This window comes from Elephas maximus, chromosome 11 (assembly GCF_024166365.1).
Source record: "Elephas maximus indicus isolate mEleMax1 chromosome 11, mEleMax1 primary haplotype, whole genome shotgun sequence".
NCBI lineage: Eukaryota > Metazoa > Chordata > Mammalia > Proboscidea > Elephantidae > Elephas > Elephas maximus.
Genome location: NC_064829.1, coordinates 32,710,504 through 32,726,646, shown reverse-complemented (window position 1 = coordinate 32,726,646; position 16,143 = coordinate 32,710,504). Strand labels below are relative to the sequence as shown.

Genomic DNA, 16,143 nt, shown 5'->3' with positions numbered 1-16,143 from the left:
TTTGGAAACCCTCTAAGGGGCAGTTCTACTCTGTCCTGTAGGGTTGCTATGAGTCCGAATTGACTGAGTGACAATGGGTTTGTTTTTTTTAAATAGAGATTTTTACAGCTACAGGTATAGAGGTTAGGATTCTGACACATTTTGGGGGGGGGAGGGGCAGGAGGGAGGTGTGACAATTCAATCCATGCAGAAATTATCTCAAATATTTTATTCCATAAAAATGTCATGTTTGATGCCCTGTTTCGAAATGTAGTGGGTTTGAATGAGTGAGAATTGTCCATACCTGCATCTTTCTTTGTTGTTAAAACTGGTAAATTGATAAAATATTGCTAATACTGCAAGCGCCTCTTATAAAGAGTTCTGGATGTATTGTCATTGGCCAATGAGTCGGCTCAGACTCATGTCCATTCCATGTGTGCCAGAGCAGAAATGTGCTCCATAGGATTTTCAATGGCTGATGTTTTGGAAGTAGATCGCCAGGTTTTTCTTCCAAGGTGCCTCTGAGTGAACTCAAACCTCCCATCATTCAGTTATCAGCTGAGTGTGTTAACAGCTTGTGCCACCCAGAGACTCTTGGGTATAAAAAGAACTAATGTTTAATATGAAAAACCTGGGAAATACTAGAAAAGCATAGAACAGAATCAAGTAAAAATTATCTGTAACCTTGTTTTCCATGTTTTTAATTATTCCACTGACTAGGTAAAGTTCGCTTAAGTATATTAACCTATGCTTAGGGGATTTGTAGCAGCAGTTTAAATATTTGTAATTATATGATTCTTTGTAGTTAATTTGTTTAATTATTCTTTCCTAGACTCTAAGTTCCATGAGTTCAGGAACTTGTTTTGTTCACTGGTTTATTGTATTTGTTGAGTAACTGATTAGCTAGATATAGTCCTCCTGCCATATCAAAGTATAAAATCAGCATCTTTCTCTGTAGTATTGTCATCCATCAGCTGTCATTCCAAGACTGAACAAAGAAGGAGCTGACGTCACGTTACCATTAGATGAAACAGACCAATGCCAGCTACACCAAAACCTTTTGGGTTTGAGAAGCAACATCCAGATGAATTTCTGTTCAGCAGATTTAAAGACTCAGTTTTATTAGGTTTCACTTTTTTAAAAATTTGTAATTGTGAAATAATTATAGATGCACATGCAGTTACAAAGGTAGTACAGAGAGATGCAGTGTGTCCTCCCCCATCATTTCTAATCCCTGGAAACCACTCTCCCATTTTTCTCCATTTCTCTAATTTTGTCATTTTGAGAGTGTTATATAAATGAAATCATAACAGTATGTGTCCTTTTCAAATTGGATTTTTTTTACTCAACTTAATGCCCTTGAGATCTGTCTAAGTTTCTGCATGTATCAATTCGTTGGTTCTTACTGCCGAGTAGTATTCTATGATGTGGATGTACCAGGCATTTACCTAAGTGAGAAACATTTTGATTGTTTACAGTTTTTGGCTGTTAAAAATACAGGTGCTGCAAACAATCATACACATATTTTTATCTGGACATAAGTTTTCATTTCTCAGGGATAAACATTCTGGGGCGCAGTTGTTGTGTCATATGGTAAGTTATGTTTCTTTTTTAGAAACCGCCAGACTTCCAGAGTGGCTATATCATTTTACAATCCCACCAGCAATGTGTGAGAGATCCTTTTCTCCAAATCCTTGTCATCATTTTGTATTGTCACTTTTTTTTCTTAGCTATTCTAATAGGTGTGTAGTGATATCTCACTGCTATTTTTATTTACATTTTCCTAATGGCCAGTGGGTTTTACTGGGTAGTGATATTGAACATCTTTTCATGTGCATATTTACCATCTGTATATCCTCTTGAGTCATTGTCTCTTCATGTCTTTTGCCCATTTTCTGGTTGGGGTGTTTATTTTTTTTTTTACTGTTGAGTTTTGAAAGGTTTTTATATATCCTCCTAGGTATGTGTCTTAGGGTTGATTTCAAAATTAAAAAAAAAAAATTTATTATGTAAAAGTTTGAACACAGAAAAGCTGAAGAATTGTACTTGTACACCCATCCGCCCATATTTTACAGTTAATATTTTTCTAAATTTGCTTTTTCACAGCTGTCTATCCATCTACTCATCTATCAGTAAATCTTTTTTAAAGTGCATTTCACAGTAATTTACAGTTACCAGTATTCTCCACCCTTAAACGCTTCAGCCTGCATATCATTAGAGTTCAAATTTTTTTTTCATGTTTTATTTCCCTTTAGGTAAAATTTACATATAACACAGACCCCTTAGGGTTCATTTTACGGCTGATTTATCCTAGGGGCCCTTATGGAATGCAGTCCTATTCCAATTTAAATATTTTATATGAACTGTAGTCTAGATTTTTTATAGTCGAAGAGGTAACACTTTTCCTTAGAACAGTATCTTCAGTGTGTGGACCTAGGACTCCCTGGGTCAGAATCACCTTGGGTATTTGTTAAAATAAAGGTTTGTGTGCCCCAACTTGTAACTGCTAAACAAGAATCTCTAGTGGTAGGTTTTGCAAATTATATTTTAACAAATATTCCAAATGATTTTATTCATAGCTCACTTCCTCAGAATTTTTCTGGACAAAATAATCTCTTCTGTGTCAGATGGTTCATAATTCTTCAGCTTTGAATGTTAAGGGACACAAAACTGTACGTTCTAATGTAGCCAGTATCCATGGCTTTCTACCTGGGCAAGTTAGGATTTTTACCTTCGTGGTAGATTGTTACCTTTGCTACTTAAATCTATAGCTTTTTGGAGTTCTTTTCAGTCTACAATAGATGTTTGGCAATGACTTTGTTTTTGATTGTATAGCCGAAGCAGTTGCTACTTAAGAGGGATTGTTTAAGGCATAGCCTAGCCATTTGTTTTGCTGGAATAATGAAGCCACAACATCCTTTTTTCCAATTTTTGATCAATGGAAAGCTAAGTACGTAATCTAGTTCCCAGACTATTATGTAGAAATACCCATGACTTAAAATTATACCCTGGAGAAATCCAGGATTTTGCAGTCTTGCCACTGTTGAGATTTTGGGCCAAATGATTTGCTGGGGCGGAGGGGCTGTCCTGTGTATGGTACGATGCGTTTAACAGTATTTCTGGACTCTAACCACTAGGTTGCAGTAGCAAACCCCATCCCCATTGTAACAACCAAAAATATCTCCAGATGTTGCTAACTGTGACCCCTGGTGGGCAGAATTGTCCACAGTTAAGAATCACTGCTTTATTTAGTGGTTAATGAGAGGAAATGCATATAAAAATAATCTGTTACTAAAGAAGCAAATGACAATAACAAAACTGTTGTTGATACTATTATATTAACACCTTTAAAACTTTCATCAAAAATTTTCTAAAAATTTCATGTTATGAAAGTTTGCTTCTCATAATGAACTTTATTATAAAAATAAATATAAAATTCATTTGCCATTTCGACCTTTTTTACACGTATAATTCAGTGACATTAATTGCTTTTACCATGTTGTGCGGCCATCACCACCACTATCCATTTCCAAATTTTTTCATCACCCTCAACAGAAGCTCCGTACTGTTAATTTTTTTTACCAGCTAAACTGTTGTGGTTCCGTTTTTGCATCGATTACATTGATTTACTTAACTGGGAAAATCATCCTTAATTTTTTGGTCACTTGGTTCTTGTTCTTTTGTTCTTGATGCCTGAATGTCTTATAATAAGCTTTTAAAAATTCTTGATATAGACATATAATTTTGAATAAATGAAGGATCCTATCCATTTTAGGTGAAAAATGTCTATTTAAATAGATAGTAGGTTAGCTAATTGAGTTTGTTATAATACAGGAATTTTTCTCCTTCAAATAAAATTTTAGTAATATCTTCAAATGGAGCTATGAATGATTTAGTATGCTATTGAATGGAGAACATGCCTAAAATAGGCCGGGGTATTATCTACACAGCTTCAGTGTTTAATTCTTATTATAATGGACGGATGGAGTTTGGGTGAAGAAATTTTTTTTGTATTCTAGGATTTTTATATTATAGTGATAGAGATATGTTATATGGAACTGTTGTCATGGTAGATAATTACACAAGGAGAGAATGATCTTACCTTGCAGAAGAGGTACAACATAGTGGTTAACGGCATGGGCTTTAGAGTTCTCACCGTTTACCAGCTATGCAACTTTGATCAAGATGCTTAATGTTTGTGAGCCTTATCTTATTTGTAAAATGAGATTGCTAATACTCTTGTTTTATGTTGTTATGTGCCCTTGAGTCAATTCTGACTGACAGTGACCCTACAGGACACAGTAGAACTTCCCTGTAGGGTGTCTTACTCTGTAATCTTTATGGGAGCAGATTGCCAGGTCTTTTCTTCCCTGGAGCCGCTTACCTTTCAGTTAGCAATTGATTGCTTAACCGTTGCGCCACCAGGGCTTCTTACCTGTTTTATAGGGATTTAAAAAATAATCTTATTGTGGTAAATTGTATATAACAAAATAAATGACCATTTTAACCTTTTTAAAGTGTATAATGCAGTGATATTAATTATATTTACCATGTTGTGTACCACTATTTCCAGAAGGTTTTAATTTCTCCAAACAGAAACCCAGTATTATTTCTTCAAATGTTCTTTCTGTCTCTTTCTATCTTCTTCTCAGATTCCATTACATGTGTATTGGTCCACTTTATGATGTCCCACAAGTCTCTTCACCTCTTCATTCTTTTTTGCTTGTTAGACTATAATTTTAGTTGTCCTGTCATCCAGTTCACTGATTCTTTCCTCTGCCAGCTCAAATCTACTGTTGAACCCATCCAGTGAATTTTTTATTTCAGTTATTGTACTTTTGAGTCCTGGTATTTGTTTGGTTCCTTTTTATAATGTGTATCTCTTTATTGACATTTTTGTTGCATGCATGTATCGTTTTTCTGTGATTTCTTTTAGTTTTTCATCTGTGTTTTCCTTTAGATTTTTGAGCATATTTAATATTGTGTTCAAGCCTTAGTCTATTTACTGTATTTTTATGCAAATAATGTGTGTGTGTTATGTTTGCTTGCCAACTGCACCCTCCCCCTGTGAGGTATTTTCTTAAGCAAGCCATACTCATTTATTTTTTTTTATGGCAACAGGTAAACAAAATGAACATAGCACACTTAGGAAGATACTTTGAAGGAGGAGGATGCGCTTGGCAAACAAACATAGAATGCACATATTGTTTGTGTAAAAATACAGTAGTCCATTGTCTGGGTTTCCCCAGGAGTGGTTTTTGTTGCTTTATTTTGTTCTTCCGAATGAGCCATTCTTTCCATTTTTTTGTATGCCTTGTGATTTTTTTCTGTTACAGACAAGACATTTGAATAACATAATGTTATTCTGGATATCAGATTCTCTCCCTTCCTCAGGGTTTGTTGTTTTATTATTTTTTTAATTGTTGAAAGTTGCATTAATCCGTTTAATGACTTCCTCTAACTGTTTTTTGCAAAGACTGTTCTCTTAGACATGTGTGGACACTGAACTCTCTGTAGCCTGTGTTAAGCTAGTCTTTTGACAGTGATTTTCTTGAACGCTGGGAGGGGGGACTCCAAAACAAAAACCTTTCACACTGTTTACATATTGGCTCTGTGCCACTTCCTCTACCCTCAGCACTTCATGAGGCGTGCACTGAGTCTAGGGGTTAGACTGAGATTAAAGCATAGGTTCTTTTTAGGTAATTTCTGAGCATGCATCTTGTCCTGGGGGTATGTGTGACCCTTTCACCTCCCTCTTATTCACAGGGCTTTTGAAAGCCATAATTTCCAAATGAAACTCTTCCCTATTTTCTTCCAGTCTTTTAAGGTAACTGTTGTATGCCGTAATGGTACTCTAGTTCCTGGTGGCTACAGGCTCTTAAAGCCTTCCAACTGTACTTTCTGCTCCTGTCCCTTGCATGAACTTGAGACAAATTCAAGAGTATCTTGTGTCAGTCCTTTGAGGCAGCCCTTAGACAGGGCTGGGGACCATTGTCTCAGGGAACATCTAGGTCAATTGTAATAACGTACATAGTTCATAAAGAAAACCTCCTTTGGTGAGTAGCGCATGGGGTCTTAAAAGCTTGTGAGCAGCCATCTAAGACACATCTATTGATTCCATCCCACCTGAAGCAAAGGAGACTGAAGAAGACCAAAGGCACAAGGAAGATTTTAGTCCAGAGGACTAATGGACCACATGATCCACAGCCTCTACCAGCCTGAGCCCAGAAGAACTAGATGGTGCCTGGCTACCACCACCCACTGCACCGACAAGGATCACACTAGAGGGTCCTGGACAGAGCGGGAGAAAAAACGTAGAACAAAATTCAAATTCTCACACACACAAGGACCACACTTACTGATCTGACAGAGACTGGAGGAACTTCCGAGAGACTGTGGTCCCGGGACATTCCCGAAGTCCACTTTTCAGCCAAAAATTAGGCCTATAAAACAAACAATAACACACATGAGGAACTGCTTCTTTTCATAGTTTAGTCAAGTATAGGAGACCAAATGGGCAGTACTTGCCCAAAGGCAAAGACAAGGCCGGAAAGGACAGGAAAACTGGACGAATGGACATGAGGAACCCAGGGTGGAAAGGGGGAGAATGCTGACACAATGCAGGGATTGCAACCAATGTCACAAAACTATTAGTGTATAAATTTTTGAGTGAGAAACTAATTTGCACTGTAAACTTTAACCTAAAGCACAATGAAAAAAAAAAAAGGGTGTAATTGAGCTCTTTGGGATTGGAGCTGCTAATAGTCTCAGAAGATAAAGTGCAGAAGACACGGCCTTTTCTGTCTAGGGCTTAAGCTCGAATGACTTTTCTCTTTTAGAGCAAAGCTTAGCATTTTGTTTTTATTTATATCCTTTTGGATTTTTTCCCCCTCCGGCTATTATGTTTTTGCTTTCTTCCCTCTTTAAGTTTTATATGGTTTAGTTTAATAGATATCTTCTGTTAAGACAAGAGGTCTTTAGACAGTTCTTCTGATACTTTTGGAGAAGAGAGACAAGGCAAAATCTTCATTTACTGAAAATGGATAATGCCCAGTCATGTTGCCTAGTATTATTGAACACAATTATGAATTTGACTGTTCAATACTTTATTATATACAAAATATATTTAAAACATTGTAGCTTTAATTAAACTAATTAGTGCTTTAGAATGTTTTCATGCCATGCTTTGCTTCTGAATTACTAATTTTGTTACAACTTATTTTTTAAAAATTTTGTTAAGAATATACCCAGCAAAACAGTGGTTTCTGTGTGTACTATTTAGTGACATTGATTATAATTTTTGAGTTGTGCAGCCATGCTCACCTTCCTTTTCTGAGTAAATCCTCTTCTATTAAATTCAGTGCCCCCTAAGGTTCCTATTTAACCTTTCAAGTTGCTGTTGTCAGTTTGATCCCTTACAGATAGTTCTTAAAAGAGTGTAATGCTCAAGACAGACATTTTTTGCTAGTTAAGCTAAAGTATTGCTTGGTTTTAAGAAGACTTCAGGGAATATTTTTGACTGAAGGTTTAAAGATGATCTCAGGACAGTAATTTCAGGGGTTTATCCAACCTTCATAGCCCGAGGAAGTCTGGAGTCCATAAGAATTTGAACTTCTGCTCTGCACTTTGCCCCTTTTAATCATGATTCTTCTTTAGAATCTTTGATCAAAATGTTCAGTAATGCCAGCTGGCACCATCAAATTCTTCTGGTTTCATGGCAAAGGAAGTAGTTGTTTATGGAAATAATTAGCCACATATTCTATAGTCTCCTTCTAATCCTGATGCTCCTACCTGTGTTGCACCAGCTTACTAGAAACCAATTGTTGTGCCTTGGATGGCCTCTTGCAAGCTTTTAAGACCCCAGGTACTACATAATGAACTAGGAGGTAGAACAGAAGCACCGAACGTGTTATTAGGCCAGTTAACTGGAATGTCCCATGAAACCATGACCCTAAACCTCCAAACCAAGAAACCAAATCCCATGAGGTGTTTGATTGTACATAAGCAGTTTAAACAGCTACTCTTCATTTTTGTTGTTGTAAATATATCTGTCACACAGTTTTGCCCAGTTCAGCTTTTTACAGGTGTACAACTTATTGACAGCAATTATAGTAATTGACTTTGCAACCCTACCCTTAACCAGTGTGATACTTCCGTCATTGTTAGCCCCCCTGCCTCCTCCTGCCACTGGTAACCACAAATAAATTTTGTTCTTTATACACTTGCCTTTTCTTGTCATTTTATATAAGTGAGGTCATATGATATTTGTCATTTTGTGATTGACTTATTTTACTCAGCATAATTTCACTGCATCCATATTGTAAAGTGTATCAAGACTTCATTTCTCCTACTGACTGAGTAGTAGTCCATTGTATGTATGCACCTCATTTTGTTTATCCATCCATCTGTTGATGGGCATTTAGGTTGTTTCCATCTGTTGGCTTTGTGAATAGTGCTGCAGTGAACATTGGTGTACAAGTCTCTGTTTTCAAGTCTTTTGGGTATATATGCAGCAGTAGAATGGCTGGGTCGTATGGTAATTGTTTTTAGTTTTTTGAGGAACTGCCACACTATTTTCCACCATGGCTATGCCATTTTGCATCCCTGTCAGCATTGGGTACGGGTTCCAGTTTCTCCTCATCCTCACCAACATTTGTTACTTTCATTTTTTTTTTTTTAAATCTTACCCATCCTAGTTAGAATGAAATGGTAGCTCATTGTGGTTTTGATTTGCATCTCTGCTGGCTGATGACACTGAGCATCTTTTCTTGTTTTTGGTTGCCATTTGAATGTCCTCTTTGGTGAAATGTCTATTCAAGTCCTTTGCCCATTTTTATTGTAGCTTATTTTTGAGTAAAAGTAGTGAAGAATAGGGAAATAGACATGTGTTTTAAAACCAAACTCGAGTTTTGTTTGATTCTCAATTAACATATATTAGCTGTGTAATCTTGATCCTTGGTTTCCTCACCTGAAAACTTGAAAATAAGGATGTTGTTAGTGATTTACATGAAATAAATATCTGACTCTGGCAGTGTCTATACATTCTCTTCTTCTCTGTACCTTATCTCTACTAGTAATAGTTTATTACCTTGTCAGAAAGGTCCCAGAGCAATCTTTGAAAAGCTTACATTTCTGATAATAGAATTAGGGAGAAGTGAAAAAGGAATATGAAAAGAAAGAAAAGAACAGAAGCAGGTGAATAGGAACAAGAAGAGCTGAGATAAAGCACATCTTCAAATAAAACCGTTCTTTAAGTTGGAAATGAAATGAAGCCTTTCTTGTGCTGTTGTAGGTCAGTGATACATTTAAAGAGGTGGGCTTTTGTTTTGTTTAAATAACCTTTTGGCTCACCTGGGTGATTTTGCCTGTAAAACTTTTCCAGTATTTTTAGTCTTTACCTTTTGTGTTTTTTTTTCTTAAATTGTCCCCAAGTCGGTAAAGGGGGAAGTATGTAGTTGTTGTACACAGGGTCACTGTGTGGCAGAACTGACTTGAGGGCGCCTAACAACAACAGTGTAGCTATCTTCGCAGTAAACTGGGAGATGACTCATACATCTGAGACAGTAATGGTTATAATGGCAGAATGATGAGCTCCACACAGTTACTTGGCCCAGTGAATCTCTGAGGAGCTGCTTACATTGTTAGATGGCAACATGGAACTTTATGGCCATTGTTGATTATTTCATGTGATATATTTTTGTTGTCATTGTGATACTATAGCAGTGGTAGTTTGGCTACTACGGTATTGTTCACTTTGAAAACTGCATAGTACTGATTTCCGAGCCTATGGTTTTTATTAAGAAGTTTTTGATGTGTGCATGTGGGGGCGGGGGTAGAGAGAGAGACTTGTTAAAAAGTGCATCAGCTCTTTGATTTCAAGAAAACCTTTTTAGTTTTTAAATTTTATTGTTGTAAAAGGAAAGAAGAGCCTTTAAAATTTTGCCCCAAAATTAAAGTTTATGAAATTCTGTTGATGAAGGCATATTTATAAAAGTTCGTATGGTTTCCCTATCTACCATTATGTAATGAGTGCTTTTGGAAAAGGAAACAATAATGAAAATGCAGAAATTTGTTTTTTTTTTCCTTGGTTTGACTACTCATTTTACTGTGTGTTTTGTTAAATTCATTTTGTTGTCAGTGTATAGCATAAGGATTATATCTTTTCTGGAAAGATTTTTTAGGGGTAAGTATATAGAGTATAACGGAAAACATATGTTCAGGATGTTCATATATTGTATCTTTCGATTCTTAAAAAATGATTAGAATACTCTTCCAGTGGTATTCAAATCATCTACCATTGATTAGTTGCTTTGTTTTTTGTTTGTAGATAGTTTTAGCCATGAGAACTTTAAAACTTTTTCTTTGTTATTTAAAGCTGATTTTTTTTTTTTTGCATTGGTGTTTTTTGAGATTATATGAAAAAATTTCTTCAGTTTCTCTTAAGATGTTGAAATCGTATGTGCAGAAATGTTGTATGTGTAATGTTGTGTCTGTTTTCAGGTCCAATGATGCATCAACAGCCTCCTTCTCAACAATATAATATGCCACAGGGAGGTGGGCAACATTACCAAGGACAGCAGCCACCTATGGGAATGATGGGTCAAGTTAATCAAGGCAATCATATGATGGGTCAGAGACAGATCCCTCCTTATAGACCACCTCAACAGGGTAAGATTCCATTTTGAAAATTTTCCTGCTTAATGTAAATAAGAGAACTTGAAAGGCTTTACATTTTAGTAAACTTTTGGTTTTTAAACATAATTAGGCAGAGTTGGGGCTTCTTTGCCTTGACTTTTTTTTTTTTTAAACCCCCAAAAAGGTAGTAAATATAGTAGGTGCAAAGGGTCATATAGTGGTTAGGGACTTCCAGTTATATAGATTTCTTTTATCTGTCCTTTTCTGGTACTAAGTTACATCATAAATTTTATATCAAAAACTCACTAATTAATGGCAGAAGGTACTAGTTTGTTTTTGAAAGTTACTAAATATATGGTCACGAACAAACCCCATCTTATTTCATAGTGCTCTAATACCAAAATTAATTTTCTACCAGTTTGAACTTCTTTTTAAGAATTTAGTGTTTGTTTTTCTGAATTGGTATTGTTTGATATTGCATGTATCGTCTTCATATTAATTTTAGTGGAATGTGTGTGGAGCTATGTGTGTGTGTATGAGTGTTATAAAAATAGTTAAAAGTATCTGAAATGCCAGGGAATGGGAGGGGAATCTACAGCTGATAAATAATCTCTCGTAACATCAGATTAGAAAGCAAGCCTTTGATGACATAGAGAGCAAATTATTTACATCTTGACTGGTTGTGGTTTTTCAGGCCCACCACAGCAGTACTCAGGCCAGGAGGACTATTATGGGGACCAGTACAGTCATGGTGGACAAGGTCCTCCAGAAGGCATGAACCAGCAATATTACCCTGATGGTAATCTCTCCTAATGTTAACTTGCCCATTTTCTATCCCTGCCCAGTATTAATGGAGATAGCTATTGAAAACATTTTAACAGGGATGAAGAAACTAACAATCTGTTTCTTCTGAATTTAGGAACACTTTAAGTAATCTGAAGCATCAATGATAGCATTAGTTTATAACCTAGTTTAAAATATATTTTGTGTAGCTATTCCATATTAGTACCATCAGGAATCACATTCTGTCATTGGAATCCTTGCTTATATAAAAGAGGGCCCTTTTTTATTCAGAATTGTTAATTTCAACCAAAGCAAGTATCACTGATTTACTCTTTTTTTTAAATAACAGCTTTATTGGGAAATTGTTCACATACCATAAAGTTCACTTGTTGGTTTATGTTTATGCATTGTATAAATACATAGAGAATATAACTCTTAGGTGTTTTTCCAACTTTGTGTTGTATACTTCTCAAAGAACAATGGTTTATATACATTAACCATTTGAGAAAAAATCTGGAAGCTAAATTATGTTCATAATATAGCTTTTATAGCTTTGGCAGGATAGAACAGACATTTAGAAACCAGGTTTTAGTATTAGTTAGTTTTTTAAAAAGTTTTTAGTGGGAAGGTGACTTGTAAAAAAATAAACTGCACTTCAAGAAAATCTAAACAGTAATAGTCCAGGCATACATAGAGATTTTCACTGTACAGTTCTTTACATGCTTTATATTTTTGAAAATTTTAAAATGTTGAACAAAAAATTATTCAGACATATAAAACCAATAAGTTAAGAGGTGATTATTCACGTTACAAAACGACTCACATTGCTATGAAAGGATTTGCCAAAAGCTCTTTTTATAAAGTAAGCTCCCTTGGTGTATTCCCAAAGAAACTTGAGAAACTAAGAAACTTAGAGTATTGGAAGCCATTGACAAGAAGCTAATGTAAGTCAGCAAGATATAAGTTGGTGTATTTAAAAAATCATTTTGCCTGCCATTTTTTGTAAAGGCTTGAAGAATAAAGGTATAACAGTACTTAAGAATATTAGTTTTTACTGTCGAGGCTGTGACTACACAGGCAGAGCAGACATACACCTGTAGAAATCATTGTCTTTTGCACACGATAAATGTCTGTTAGTGATAGTGATGATGCGTAAGGATAATTCTGGTCAGAAAACAATGCATTATTTACCACAGATTTTCTTGCACTGAGTTATTCAGAATTTTTTTTTTTCTTTTTCCTTTCCCATGTTGACATGCTATTAGGATTTTTTTAATTAAAAACTTTAATAAAAGTTTATAGTAGACTGTAGATATTTTAAAAAGATGAAATCTACTCTTAAATTATATGCATTAGGAAGTCGTCTGAAAACTAAATGATTGTTTTAATGGTTTAATTTTAAGAATACATTTTAAGTAATTGAGTTAAACTTGACATTGTTATTTTAGTCTTAACTTCCTGAAATGTGAAACTTGTTATAAATATATTTTTCCAAATATCAAAACTTTAAGGTTGCTATAAGTAATTAATTTTATTTCATTAGTGAAGGATTATTGAGTTAAATGGTATCTTTTTTGCATAGGCGTGTATTAATACATGTGTTTGATATTTACATAGAGTATTTATTACGTTTACATCAATAAGTAATTTTCTTAAATAGCATTGGGTATTTTCTGTCATTGTGTTTAGTTATATATGCCAGTAAATATATATAGATCAGAAGTCAGCAGACTTCTTCTGTAAAGAGCCAGGTAATATTTTAGTCTTCACTGGCTGTACGTTCTTGGTCTTAACTACTGAATTCTACTGTTGGAGCAAAAAGCAGCAATAGACAATAGGTAAATGAGTGGGCATGACTGTACAGCAGCCCCCCCATCCACAGTTTTGCATTTTGTGATTTCAGTTACCTGCACTCAACTGTAGTCTGAAAATACTAAATTGGAAAACTTCAGAAATAATTCATAAGTTTTAAATTGCACACCATTCTGAGTAGGGTGATCAAATCTCACACTGTCCTGCTCCAGCCCTGCCCAGGATTTGAATCATCCCTTCATCCAGCGTATCCACTCTGTATATGCTACCCGCCCGTTAGATCAACTCTCATAGTATCACAGTGCTTGTGTTCAAGTAACCCTTATTTTACTTAATAATGGCTCCAAAGCACAAGAGTAGTGATGCTGGCAATTCAGATATGGTTTCTTTAAGTGAAAAAGTAAACATTCTCAACTTAATAAGGAGAAAAAAATCATATGCTAAGGTTGCTAAGATAGGGTTTGGTACTATCCATGGTTTCAGGCATCTGTGTGGGGTCTTGAAACATATCTCCAGTGGCTAAGGGGGAACTACCGTATTCCAATAAAACTTTATTTATAAAAACAGGTCGTTGGGCTACCTGCTGTAGTTTGCCAACCCTTGATACAGATATTTATGAGGTAGTTTGAGAATGTTCAAATACACCCTCTCCTCACTTATCGACATGGTTAGGTTCCAAAGATCAGGCCGTTACGTAAAATTGGTGTTATGTGAAAATGGAGGATGACCACATCAGACCACAACATGGAGGATGACTACATTACTATGTAACTGCCAAGTTAAAATCATTACATAACTGCAAAGTTACGTTTTACGTAACTGCCAAATTACATTATTACATAACTGCTAAACCACTGAGAATCATGGCCCCAGCCAAGCTGACAGATAACCTTAACCATCAAAGCCAGCATTCCTCGTTTGCACTTTCGCATTTGTTACTGCCAGACGTACGTCGTTAGTATGCAAAATACTCAGATAGTAGGTTTTTTTACTATTGTCGTAAATGTGAAATGTTGGATGACAAGATAGTCGATAAGTGAGGAGTAGGTATACTAGAGTACTGAGTATAAGATTTATTTTAACTATATTCCTTATGGGGTTACCATGAATTGGAATTGACTCAATGGCAGTGGGTTTTCCTCTTCCTTAATTAGGCACTTTGCTAAAATTTAGTTCATTCAGACTCTAGTTAATGGAAAGATTATTTTCTGCATTTTCTTTGTGAAACTTAATTAAAAATATGAGTATTATTTTTCATTAGATTCTAGACATCTTGCATATGAAACTTGTGTCTTAAAACAACATGTAGGTGGGGCTTTTCTTATGTGTTGGAGCTTCTAAGCTAAAGGTGTACTCTGGCACTTAAAACAGTATTTTACACTACTTTATAGATATTTTCTATAGACATAAAATGGCAACATTAAAAATAATTTTTGCATCTGAAAATACTTTGAGATACATATACTTTATGCAGGTAAATAGAATGTGAAAGATATGTTTCAGTTTCTTTCAGGGGAAAAAAACTTATGGAGCTCTTTATATTTTGCACTGTTTTTAGCATATGCTGTGGAATTGGAGATCAGCAGAACAGGTGTTTGACAAAATATGATAATTGCTTCCTTTGTTCATTCTAATTTAATTCAAGTTATTTACATGTGAAAGGCCTAAATGCTTTCATTCTCTCCTTTTTAAAAAATGGAATTAAAGTTTTTTTTCCCTTCGATGAGGATTATCATAGTTAAGACAATAAGTGTAATGTATCTAAAACTACTGCTTTTTGCTTAAAAAAAAATTGCACGTTAACGCAGTATGAAAACAGTCACATTGGTAAATATTTGGCTAATGCAATTGAAATTATTTTTTATGTTATTTCCAGTTCATTTTCTTTTTTTCAATTTTATCTGAAAGTTTAAATATTTTTAGGGTTTCACTCAGTGGCCATTAACGTTTCTTCCTGTCTCTTGTCGAATTGATGTAGGTCATAATGATTACGGTTATCAGCAACCGTCGTATCCTGAACAAGGCTACGATAGGCCTTATGAGGATTCCTCACAACATTACTACGAAGGAGGTATCTATATACCTTCACACATATACACACACACATCCCCTTCCACAGGAATGAACATTCTTGCATTAAGACAGCTTCTACCCATGCAAAGCTTCTTGTAGAGTACTAGCTGCTGGCTGTCTTGAAAATTATAGGGAGCCCAAAACAATCAGTTTCCTTACAAATATTTAAAATGTATAACCGTGACTTCTCATTTCTAACAACAGTAAAAAGACTAAAACATTTAAAAATAATTTTCCTCAGTGGAAATTTTCTATTTGAACATAAATCCATCAATCCAATTTTTTTTTTCTCGTGTGTGTTTACATATATATATATATATAATTTTACATATAAGTATAGTGCCTTTAGGAAACAGCTTGCTGATCTTGTGTAGCTAGTGTGTGCTCTTGTAGCTGTCTTTAATTTTGTCTTTTTTATTTTATTTAGCATAGTCATGATCTTATGACTGTGATGTTCCAGTAAATGTAATGCTCGTATGGCAGAGACGCTGAAAATGCTGCAGTTGAACCTTGCAAAATTGGCTTTAACTGCAGTTTGTTTGGCCGAAATCCTTCTGTTTGGTTTGAGTTTTTCCTTTGTTTTGTTAACTTTTAAAATCAATATGGCATTTCATTTTGTTCTTGTGTTGTTGGCTATGCATTTTAGAAGAAAAAGGTTAATTAAACAAATTTCTCAGGTTTTTTTTCCTCTTCTCCAATTACCCTATAGGAAATTCCCAATATGGCCAACAGCAAGATGCTTACCAAGGACCACCTCCACAGCAGGGATATGCACCCCAGCAACAGCAGTACCCGGGGCAGCAGGGCTATCCAGGACAGCAGCAGGGCTACGGTAAGGAGCTCGCTGCAGATCATTTGTCA

General features: G+C 35.3%; 1 protein-coding gene across 2 annotated transcripts in view; it reads left to right on the top strand.

Moving 5' to 3' along the window:
* The window catches only part of SS18 (SS18 subunit of BAF chromatin remodeling complex), a 91,969-nt gene that overhangs the window by 58,793 nt on the left and 17,033 nt on the right, over positions 1-16,143 (top strand). Inside the window, exons 6-9 of one of the 2 annotated variants that reach the window (XM_049900304.1) lie at positions 10,480-10,647; positions 11,309-11,413; positions 15,188-15,280; positions 15,992-16,114. In XM_049900304.1, the coding sequence (XP_049756261.1) occupies positions 10,480-10,647; positions 11,309-11,413; positions 15,188-15,280; positions 15,992-16,114 (489 nt within the window). The remainder of the gene's footprint in view (positions 1-10,479; positions 10,648-11,308; positions 11,414-15,187; positions 15,281-15,991; positions 16,115-16,143) is intronic. The other variant, XM_049900305.1, reaches the window with a different exon arrangement.